At 49.0% G+C, this 12,096-nt stretch overlaps 1 protein-coding gene across 7 annotated transcripts in view; it reads left to right on the top strand.

The window, feature by feature from the left end:
* Positions 1-6,773, top strand: part of GARRE1 (granule associated Rac and RHOG effector 1) — a 76,646-nt gene extending 69,873 nt beyond the window's left edge. For all 7 annotated transcript variants that reach the window (XM_081117920.1, XM_081117916.1, XM_081117915.1 and 4 more), the window contains 4 exons: positions 107-272; positions 1,147-1,284; positions 3,380-3,458; positions 4,196-6,773. In XM_081117920.1, coding sequence (XP_080974046.1) covers positions 107-272; positions 1,147-1,284; positions 3,380-3,458; positions 4,196-4,504 — 692 coding nt within the window. In that variant the 3' untranslated portion in view covers positions 4,505-6,773. The remainder of the gene's footprint in view (positions 1-106; positions 273-1,146; positions 1,285-3,379; positions 3,459-4,195) is intronic.
* Positions 6,774-12,096: the final 5,323 nt, after the last annotated feature.

Below are 12,096 nucleotides of genomic sequence, written 5' to 3' on the forward strand. Positions count from 1 at the left end.
CCCTTACCACTTTTCACTGTGTGTGACCAGCACATCCTCAGAAAGTAGCAAAAGAAATGAGGCCAATTTGGCTCCAAACCCTGTTTATCCCTTTATCTCAACACAGTCGGTTCAGACCCTGAGTTTGCACGCTACGTGGCAGGAGTGAGCCAGGCAATGCAGCAGAAGCGGCAAGTCCAACATGGTCGCCGCCCAGGCAACCCCCGGGGACACTGGCCACCCATGGATGATGCCCATCGGACCTGGCCTTTCCCAGAGTTCTTCACAGAAGGGTGAGTGCTGGGTGTCCCCCATGGGGCCTTTGTGCACTCTTATCAAGCAGTTCAATTCCAAGCCCACTTGTGAGACTGACACATGGTCAGACCTTCAGAGGGCAGGGTTTTGTGACTGACTGTGGGATGCCAGATGGCACAATGTGTCCCTGTGAACACACCATTGGTATAAAACTGATTTTCAAGACAGACTGTTCTGCCTTAGACATTTTATAGTGTTTGTAAAGAAATTGCATGTTTCACGTGGTCTTTATGCTGAAATGAGCATGTGTATGAAACCTATGTGATTTATGTAATGTGATCCTCATAGCTTACAAAAGGCAAAAGTATGTGGATCAGATTCCAGTGTGTGAAGATAATTTTGGATTTTCATCATAAAGACAACTGGGGATTGATTTTTTTTCACATCCCTTAGTGCTACCTGGTTAATAAATCTAGACTGCTAAAGACCACCTCAACTTTTTGTTTGCTGAAGTGAGTTTCCTGTGTAAACCACAGGCTTCTGAGAGGAGTGAAGGGCAGTGATGCATATGTATTACAGTTGACCCTTGAACAACATGGGTTAGGGACGCCAACCCACTGTGCGGTCGAAAATCCGCACATAATTTAAGCTGGCTCTCCACATACATGGATTCCTAACCATGGATCGAAAATACAGTTGACCCTTGAACGACGCAGGTGTGAGCTGCACAGGTCCACTTACACGGGGACCTGCGTATAAGAGATAAGAAACCACTATTTGGTGTGAGATGAGTGGAGAGTAAAGACTGCTCTTTTAGAGCTTGGTTGGGGCTGCGGCTGGCCTTGGGCTGTCCAGCCAGTGTCCAGGCTGACTATGGGAGGTGCAGGCCCAGCTTCTGTCTTTGGCTTTCAGGGACGGCCTGCACAGCGGCTGGTCGGGAACTCAGGGAGACTCAGCCAGCTCGAGTGATGAGACATCCTTCGCCAATGGAGACAGCTTGTTCTCCATGTTTTCAGGGCCTGACCTCGTCGCTGCTGTCAAGCAGAGAAGGTACGAAGGAATTTCTGAATCAAAGGGCAGAGGGCACATGAACGATCTACAGCTTATTCCCCTGGAGGGTTCCAGAGCCTCATTGTTCGCAGCCGTCCTTGACTGAGAAAGGCAGCGGGTCTTTTCCAGCACTGCCTGGGTGAGGCCTCCATGGGGCCACACACAGGCTTGTAGCCCAAGTGACTTAACATTGGGTTGAGTTTTTGCTGGCAGAACAGTCTCATGCCAGTGGTAACCAAAAAATACCAGTGTGTAGGGCAGGGGAGGATTCTGAAACAGAATCTGCTGATGTTGGTCTGTGCCTTGCAGGAGGCAGCCTTTGAGGGAGGAGGGGCAGGGAGCAGGACCAGAACAAGCAAGTTCTAATCAGGACTCACCAACAAGCTTGGCAGCTCCAAACAAAGGCCTGGTCCAGGCTGGCCCTCAGTTTCCTTGTGGAGGTGGAGCTGGATAAAATGACCTCAGAATGGTATTCCAAAGTTGAAAAAAATAGTAATATAGTATATTCAGATCTAAGAAGTTTTCAGAAGCAGTTACAAATTAAAATGGGCCCTGAAATAAGAGAATTTGATTACAAAGAAGTAGAGGGATGTTGTGGGTGTGAGGAAGCAGTGGCCCAAAGGATGTGGGCAGGAAGGAGCTCGCAGGGCTGCTTGGGCATCGGAAGTCATGCTGTGGCTGGAGAGGGAGGCAGGTTGCACGGCCCTTGTGGGCGGTGTCAGGCTTCAGTGGTTAAGCAGTGGGGGGTGAGTAGGTGAAGAGGGAACGGTACCTGAGTCAGGAGTGGTAACAGCGGTGATGACAGTGATTGCTAATACAAACTAGGGTGCTTTCTGTGTACCAGGTCCTGGGTAAGCATTTACGTACATTTTCTCACTCAGTTCTCACAACCACTATATTTATTGCTAGGGCTACCATAACAAAGTCCCACAGACTGGGGACTTAAACAACAAAAATTTATTTTCTCACAGTATGAAGTACTGGGAGTTAGGACTTCAGCATATGAATTTGGGGTCAACATATGAATTGGGGGGTGGGGGTAACACAATTCAGCCCATAGCAACCACCGTATTATACAAGTACTGTTTTATCTGCAATTCATAGGTGAAGAAACAGTCTCAGAGAAGTTAAAGTCATTCATTCGTTCATTCTTTCATTCATTGGCACCTGTCATGTACCAGCCACTGGTGATGTAGCAGCAAACAAAACAAGTCCGTTTCCTTGTGGAATTTATATTCTATTGCAGGAAGGCAGATTACCAAAAAAAACCAACAAAATATGTCAGGTTGGGTTAGATGCTGTAAAGAAAAATAAACCAGGGTTTGAGGGCAGAGAGTGCAGGGGACCAAGTGGATTTTGTTTTTAGAATTGGATTCAGGGAGGCCTCTGATGAGCAGAAAGCTGAACACAGTGAGGGAGCAACTGGTGAGGTATTGGCAGTGGGTGTGTGAGAGAGAAGCGTCAGGGTGATGGGCAAGTTTCTGGCCTGAACATGTTTCTGTGTGAAAGGGGTGCCGCGAACCTGGACTTCGGGGACTGCAGGAGAAGCAGGGTGGAGCCAGGGGTGGAGGTGAAGACTTCTGTTTGAGTCATGGGAAATCAGAGAGGCCAGTTAGATCTAAGAAGTCACTTATAGCACCCCCTCTGCGGAGACTGTCTGCATGCGGGAGCGCTGACAGACTGATTTACCTGGCTGTGAGCCTGCTTCCATCAACATTATAACAAACCTTTCCATGTCAGTTGTGAAACTGAACAGGCTTTTTTGTTTTTAGTCACCTATCCACACTGCATGGTAAATGATCAGTCAGTATCTGTTGAATAAATTAACAAAAGGCCAGAGCTGATGGACTCAGAGAGCAGCTGAGTCAGTCAGTGTTTGTCCTCGTGCCCTGTGATCTGTGATGGCTTATGGGAGTGCAGCATTCGATGGTGACTCACCTATCCCCCTGCGCACTGTGTTCCCAAGCACCGCCCCCCACACACACACACTGGAGTCAGTGCCCCAGATGCCAGAGCCAAGTGGACAGGGTGCCTCCTGGAGGTAAGCTGGACACGAGGCCAGGCAACCACTACCCTGGGCTTTTGGTTCTTTCAGGAAACACAGCAGCGGAGAGCAGGAGACCAGCACGCTGCCCTCACCACCCCTTCTTACCACAGTGGAGGACGGGAATCAGGTATTGTGGGCTCTGCTCTGGCCATGGAGGGCTGGCCCTGTAGGATACAGACCATGAGCAAGGTTCCAAGGCTGAATTTTTTTTATTCACTTATTTTATTCTTACACAAGGATACGTTTATTGATTTTCAGAGCGAGAGAAAGGGGGAGAGAGAGAGAAACATTGATCAGTTGCCTCCTGAACTCCCCCCTACTGGGGATCAAACCTGCAACCTAGGTATGTGCCCTGATTGGGAATCGAATTCACAACCTTTTGATATGCAGGACAACGCTCCAACCGAGCACCCAGCCAGAGACCAAAGTTGAAGTTTTAAGAGGGCATCAAAGAAATGATGGGGTCTTTGTTTGTGGTAAACAACTTTTTCCCCCATGATTTTGTCTAAACGATCAGCCAGCTCAGCTGACTCAGGCCATATGTAGAGGGAGCTCTGGGACTGTGCTGTCTGCTGTCTGATAGGATAGCCGCTAGCCACATGTAGCTATTAGAATTGATATTAATATAAATGAAAGTTGAGTTCCTTGGTTGCACTGGCCATAACTGGAGAATGGCTGCTGTACTGAGCAGTGCAGACAGCATTTCTGTCACTGCAAGTTCTCTTGGACAGTGCTCTTCCAGGGCTGTGGGAATGGGAGAGGCTCTCACCCTGTCTCCCAGGTGAGAGTAGGGCCAGAGATCTGGGGAGGTGGGAAAGATTATAATTACAGAAATGCCACTAAGAACCTTCTTCTGTCTCTCAGGATAACAAAACCAAAACGTGGCCACCCAAAGCACCCTGGCAACACCCTTCTCCACTGCCCAGCACACTGCCTAGCCCAGGCGCACCACTCTATGCAGTCGCCAGCCCTGGCAGCCAGTGGAACGACACCATGCAGATGCTGCAGTCCCCGGTGTGGGCTGCAACCAGCGATTGCAGCACCGCCTCCTTCACCTATGTGCAGACCCCACCGCAGCCTCCACCCCCACCAGCACACAAGGCAGCGCCCAAGGGCTTCAAGGCCTTCCCCGGGAAGGCTGAGCGCAGGCCAGCCTACTTGCCCCAGTACTGACCCAGGCTAGCCAGCCTGCCTGCCCAAAGCTGTTGGGGCAAGTGTCCCATCCCAGGGCTGACTAGCACAGCCCCCCAGAGGACCAGTGCACCCCTGTCCCAGGCAGGGATCCTTGGGGATAGGGTGGTTGGCAGCTCCAAGCCTTTAAGGCCTAGCTTCTCAAACTTTGGAGGCATCAGACCCCTGGAGGGCCAGCTGAAGATGGAGGTCTCTGACCCTCCTCAGGGAAATGCTGGATCTTCGAGCTTAATAAGCACTTCTGGTGATTCTGATGCAGTTGGGCCACAGGCCACACTCTGAGAAATAGCTCTCAAGTTTGTAGTCCCACTATGTGTGCTGGAAAGGCATCAGGCCTGAAGGCTGACTGCAAAACTGACCATTCTTCTGAAACCTCCCCTTAACACATTGAGTGATGACCACACCAATCACTGTATTTTATAGCTATTTTTCATGTAGGTTTTTAGTTAAAACATCTCCTGCCTAAAATGCATTGAAGTTTTTAAGATAACAAATATAGCGGCTGGAGGTTTGTTCAACACTATTTTTATTTAAGCTTATACAAAATGGGCAACATATAGAATATTTGTGATCAGAGGCAATCACCTGGGTTTTGTGTGTGTGGGCAGCCCCTCACCACCCCAGCAGCACCCAGGGAGTGCAGCCTTTATCAGATTTACAAAGGCAAGGTCATAAAACTGATATCGGAGGCATATTCCTGATGGTGCCTGGAGATGAGCCAGCTGGCTGCTGTCTGTGCAGGATAGAGATACACCTGTTCCTCTCATGTCCTTCCACACATGGCCAGAGGCTTCAGTACAGTCTCAGATGTGGGGGGTGGTCAAGGGGCTGCACAGAGACACCTGCACTTGAAATTGCAGTAACTTTTGTGAGCTGGCTCAAGACAAACCAATTAAGATATAGATAGGAATTAATTTAAAGTATTTTCTTTACAGAAGAAACCCACCTCATTTTTGGTTAATGTGCCATTAAATAAATAACATCCTGTGGATTTAGGGATATTTTCCACCCAGAATGGATCCAGAAGAATTGAATGGTGCTTAAATTGAGAAATAATAATAAATATATCTATATAGACTAGATATCCCACTATATATTAATTGAGGTTACTGAAGTTCTTTATATAAAACTTATTTAAATTTTTCATATTTCATCTTTGAAAAAGTCTAATTGAGAAAAATCTGTAATATTTTCTGGTATGAAAGTTTGACAGTATTAATATTTTTTTTATATTTTCTTAAACCATTAAACCATTTTAATATATGTTAACTACTAATAAATGGTTTATTCTTTCTAACTCCATATAACCTTTTCCAGCAAAGATTGTAATAACACATTTATGTTCTCATTTTCTACAGATATAAGTAAATTTATATTTAAAAAATACCAAAAAGAAAAAATATATATATGTATGTATACACACTAATTATAGAGGGCCCTTCGGGTGTCTGAGCCCAGCCATCTGAATTTTCAGTACTGTGTCGCCAGGCTGCTTCCAGGCCTTGGGTGTTGTCCTGTGCTGTGTGGGGATGCCATTGCTGCCTGTACTTATGATCCTTTCACCGTGGGTTCCAAACATTCACCTCACCATGTTTACAGAGAACTATTTTGTACATAGACTTTTTCAGGCACGTGCTTTGCACCAACCCTGCGTGGCTCTTGTCTGTGTTAGCCGTCACAGTGTGTGCACTAATCTTTGTTGAAGTTGTTTGTGGCTGTTTGACTTGTAAGATAGTTTTCTATTTCCTTTAGTAATGTGTCCACAGTACCCTGTATTTCAAGTTCTGTTATACTGAAGTACTCTTGTTTTAATAGTGCCTCCCCGAGACCTCACCCTGATCAGAGGTCAGTCCTTGATGCCCCAACACAGCTGACATCAACATTGCTAATTGTCCCATTCTAGTCTGTTTTTCTTAAGACGTTTTGTAATTGCATCTCCATGGGCTGTGAGACTGTGTGAAGCTGTTCGTGTGATTTCCTGGTAGGTGCTGTGTTCTCGGCACCGCCTCGTTCTGAACACTGGTAATTCCAGGTGCTGCGCTTGGCAGAGGAGTCTCTCCAAAGCGCATATGTGTGCGTGTGTGAGCGTGTGTGTGTCCTTTGCGTGGCCGGGCATGCTGCCTTGCTCAGCAGGACATTGGTGAATAGTTACAACGCTTCCAAACTGGAACTCTACATTTTGTATCTTACTTTTAAAGCTCCTATAAGTAAATTAACTATTGGCTTTATTAAAAATATACATTTAATAATATATTTTGTATGTCTGTTTAAAATGAACTGCAACGGAAACCACATCAGAAGCCCTACCTGATTCATTACTTTGAAAAGCTGCACCTGAGTTGGTTTTTAGGTCAGTCTGTCATCCGATTCCTAGAACTTGGAAAGGGAAAGACCACTGAGGGTGCAGGATGAACTGGCGTGGGTTAGCAGGAAGCAAGACAACCTACCCCACCTCTCCTGCCGGCTTCCCCAAGGCCAAAGCTGAGGCCTCTGTGTGGGTGAAGCCAGTGTCATGACCACCTGGAAGGATGCCAGCTCTCCTTGGGTTGTGGTCTGCCAACACCCACATTCCACCAAGCAGGTGTGCCATCAGCTGTCCAGGCAGCCTTTCCAGGGAGCAGACCTAGGTGGCAGAGACCCTACCTCAGAGAGACAAGGACTAGTCTCACTGGATGACCATTCTACTAAACAAAATAGATTATACATTGGGAACCACAACTAGAGGTTAGGTTACAGAGGAATTTCAACTCTTCATTTATAGCAAGACAGCACTTGATTGAAACTTTTTTTCATGAACTTAAGGAAGCAAAGTATGTGAGCATTAACATATAATCTAACAGTGTAAGCACCAGTCATGCTTCTTTCTGCTGAGATGCCCAGAAGCTGAGCATGGGGACCTGCACCTCAGGACAAGGTTGCTTAGTAACAGCCATAGTGCATGAGTGTGTTAGGGAAAGTTTATATTAAAAGCTAGCTGGGAAAACACATTTATCCAAGTGTGTTCCTATTTAACACAGGTACCTGGTGCTGTTCACTGATCTGATTCACAAGAGTGGTGGAGATAGGAGTCACGTAGCCCTGGCTTATTTGCTGGATGGGTGGTGATGGAAGCAGAACAGATGTTACACCTGAGCCCCTAGAGGGCCCTTGGAGGCCTTACCCCAGTTGAGAAACAGAGTGGGGGACATAGGCAGGTGAGATCCTTGTAAGGCTGGTTATACTCCTTTCTCACTTGGGGTATCCTGGGTGTGGTAGCCAGCTCTAGGAGTGTAGCTGAAATGCCGAATGCCAGTCATGGTCCTGGGAGGGGAGGGCCCTCTGCACTGCATGGTCCCTGTTGCGATCTGGAGACAAAGAAGAAATAAACCATTCCAATGGCCAGCTCCTCAACTGCCCAAAAGCTGTACATGGCCAGCATGCCTAGCGGGCTCCCACCTGTATGTGCCTGGGAGTATGAGGAACCTCCAGGGGCAAGCTCCTGGAAGTAACACATAGCTGGCCTTATGATTTCACAAGGGTAGACAGCTGGACCCAGGACTCTGCATGTAAGTGAAGGGACTGAATGTGGCTTTTATTGGGATTGAGTTGGGGATATGGGCTGAGGAGGAAGGATTGTTTGAGGAGTGCCATGTTCAACATTTACTGATGTCACCTGGGAGCCAGGACTGCAAAGGAGATGCAATCTCTGCCCTTAAAACTCAGTCTTTTAGGGGAGACAACCCCATCTTTCCCATCAGCCACCCATCCACCCAGTTTCTCAGGCAGAAATCGTAGAAGGCATTCTTTAGTTTCTATAAGTGGACCTTGACACACATTTAAATTCTCCCATGTTCTTACATCTCAATTGCCAGCAACCTGGCCCTCACTGGGCTCCGGCCTCGGGGTTCCCCGCACACCCGCGCCCCCGGGCCCGCCTGCCTATTGCTCCTGGCTCTGCTCTCCGCTCGGCGCCTCTGATAAGTCCTGGGCCAGGGCCCACCCGGCCTCTACCCCGCTTTGCTTTTCATTACAGCAATTAGCACCCCCCTGGAATTGGGCGTTTGCATCTGTCCCGCACTAGAACCAAGGCTTCGTGAGAGGGCAGAGCAAGTCCTTTACAGCCATGAATGTCCAGGGTGCAGAAGGGCCGGAAGCAATCCCACAGGCCAGACGAGAGGAGGCGTCTCCGGGGCCAGAGGCAAACTTCTAACAGAAGAAAAAAAAGAACTAGACTTAGGATGAAATCGCCCCTCATTTAGGACCAATGTGCATGAGGACCGGGGTCTGCACCAGCGCCGCAGGGAGGGGCTGACGTTAGGACTTGTGGATGGGACTGAGCAGCCCTTAAGTATAGATTTTTCTGTCCTCATGGAAACCCACGCCAGCGTGTGGTGGGGAAGTTTTTCTAATAGACCAAACAATGGATTCACACGGAAAATCTGGGGCGACACGATGACACGCTAAAGCGTCATGCAGACGCAGGACGAGCCCGGGACCTCCCGAGGGCGCTAACGCCCCCTCCCACGCCTCGGGTGCGCATGCGCGCGCCCATCCCCACGCCGAGCGTGCGCGCATGCGCGCACACGTTCATCGCCAACGTGCCGGCGGAGGCGTTTGCAAGTGCCCCTCTCTGCAGGCCCGCTCCGCTCCCCACTCGGCGCGGGGGCATGCGCACACGCGCATCCCGGGACGTGCGAGCCCGCACGCAGACGGGAGCGCGCCCCCGGCCCCCCACTTGTGTGGGTCCCGCGGTCCCTGCATGCAGACACGTGCGCGCCGCCCCTCGCGAGAGTGGGCGCCTGCGCCAGGAGTTGCGCGGGGTTCCAGGGAGGCGTGGTGAGCAGCCGTCGCCCGCTCAGCGTGACTCAGCATACGCGGCGGGTGCGCCTCCCCAGAACGCGAACAGCTCATCAAACTAATCGGGGTGGAGCCCCTCGCGCCTGACCTCCCGACCTCGGGCCCCAGAACACACCCCACCCCTCCCCACCCCCCAGTCCCTCTCCCTTTGTCTCCGCCTTTACCCGGCGACCCCCTGGTCTCCAGGTCCTGCTTGACCCTATCCAGCGGCCCCCAAATTAAGGACGGACTTACCTAAGTGCCTATGCCTCAGTTTCCCCACCTGTACAACAGGGCTTTTGTTTGGAACTTTGCCCACCGCAGGCTCAGTAAGTGCTAGTTTCACAAATATTCCGTGGAAACCAGTTGTTTTTCCAAGGCTGTGCTAGGCTCTGAAATTAATCCTTGAAAGTTTAGACTGTCCCTGGGTTTACTAACTTGGCCCGGCTTTCAGGTCCACCCTCCAATCCACTCCTCTCTCCAGGGCCAGACTTGCTGAAGTCACTTGAAGGTGCCCAGCACTGAAGCAGGGTCTTTGAAGGTTCGGAGCCAGGATTTCTTTCAGTTGCGGTTAGTCAGCCCCTGGTCTGGGCACATGTGACCCCTCAGAGCTTCACTGCCCTCAGGATTCCTGGGATTCTGGACCCTATACTCTGAGGTTTGCAGGTGCGGCTCAGTACAACATATGGTGCTGATTGTGGCGATGGTGGTAGAAAACAGGTTTTTTTGTCGGAATATACCTTACACTGATTACCTTACACTGATATTTTTGCAAACTACAGATCTCACTCCATGCCCCAAGATTTGATCAGAGATGCCCCCCCCACACTTGGTCAGTGACTGACCTGTCTCCCACATACTATACCTTCCCTGTTGGGTTTCTCCCTACTTCCCTGCACAGATCCTGAGACCTGGGCCAAGGGGAGCAGTGTTGATGCAGTGGGTGGATTCTCCTACCTCTCTGCCTTTGCCATGCTGTTGTCCTTTCTGTTTGCGATTCCATTCTTGGTCATTTCCACTAGTAAAAGTCTACCCTGTCAATAGAGGCCTAATTGATATTAAAACAAAACTGGGATGATGGAGAAGAGCCAGGAATTGGCAGGCAAGACACGGTTTGATTAAGAGCAGAGCTCTGGTCCAGCCAGGCGTGGCTCAGCGGTTGAGGGTCGACCTAGGATCCAGGAGATCGCCGTTTGACTCCTGGTCAGGGCACATGCCTGGGTTGCAGGTTCAATCCCCAGGAGAGGGCCTGCAGGAGGTGGCCGATCAGTGACTCCCTCATCATTGATGTTTCTATCTTTCTCTCCCTCTCCCTTCCTCTCTCTGAAATCAATAAAATTAAATTTAAAAAAAGAAAAGAAAAGCAGAGTTCAGGAATCAGGCAGCCGTGGGTTGATTCTCTACTTACTAGCAGAGTGGCTGTTTTCAGATTTCTTAACCTGTCTGTTAAATGGGGAGGACAATATAGGGCTGCTTTCAGGGTTGTGTAAGAGAAAATTTAACACATAGTTCTGCACAGAGTAAACTGGCAGGAATAGTAACCATGTCAGTTGAATGATGAATGACTTTCAATTAATAACAGTCTTCCTTTGTTCTACTCCTTTTTGTGTTTACTCTCCTCAGCTACTGTGACTTATGGCCCTCCAGGTAGGAACAGTTTTTTCCTAATGTAGAAAATCCATGCAACTTTGGAATTTCAAAATATGATAAACCTAAAATATTATGGGGAAAATCCAGAATAGTTGAAGCTGTTGGGAAACACAGAGGCTGAACTTCTGAAGATGCACATAAAGGAATGTCAGAAGGATGAAACCTTCAAAAAGTCAATGATTGGGGGTCTCATTTCCTTCTTCTGTACCCAGAGCTGCGCCTATGGGTTTGGGGTGGACAAGAGAGGATATTGGAGAAGACAGTGTGGTGGTGGGCAGGTGGACACCCATAAAACCTTTAGAAAGACTTGGAGTTGTAAATGACAGCTCAGCGCAAAACAACATCACCATTAAGAGAAATCACTGATTCCTGTATCAGCTGCAGACAGAGGTGGCCCAGCCCCAGGAACTTGGGCCCTGTGAGGTTCACTCTGGCTTTTCTCTGGGGGTCATTCTCTTCATTGTTTTCCTTGAGACCAGGGACTGATCCTCAGGTTTGTCCTTTCAGAAGGGTAACAACACTACAAAAAGCTGGGAGTTTCTGCTGCTGGCACCAGGATCACAGAAAAGGACCCTGTTTGGCTGCCTTAGGTCCTGTGCTCATATCTGATGTAATCAGGGAGTTAGAGGAAGAAACACAAGGGTGGGAAGTCATGGTTTTGGACAAAGACAAGAGATGCCCACCATAGTCACCAAAAACAGCCTAGAAAAAAGGAGTCGGTGGCTACTGTTGGGCTAGAAGTCATCCAAGGAATCCTAAGGCAGGTGGATAATGGTGCAGTGGCTGCTGAGACTGGCTTTCCTATTGGATGAGGTTGTGTTCTGATACACAGGATTTAGGGATGGGAGTGCTGTTCTGTGCAGACAAGTCACTGGCTTGGATGGGAAACTCTGGGTGGAGTGTTCCTCATTACTCCAGCAGAGCAGATGCTGTTCAGGGCTGTCAGGGTTGTGCTGGGTCAGGGAAGTTCAGTTAAATCTCAGAGCTGATAGTTGATCCAAAACTCTTCTGGGTAAGTAAGGATGATGTGGACAGGGCATTTCTTCAGTCTTCAGCCCTTCCCTAGTTTCCTTCTTCATCTTTAGGACTCCAGACCATTCTGGGCAGGG

This window comes from Miniopterus schreibersii (genome assembly GCF_964146895.1).
Source record: "Miniopterus schreibersii genome assembly, chromosome: 18".
In the NCBI taxonomy this organism is placed as follows: Eukaryota; Metazoa; Chordata; class Mammalia; order Chiroptera; family Miniopteridae; genus Miniopterus; species Miniopterus schreibersii.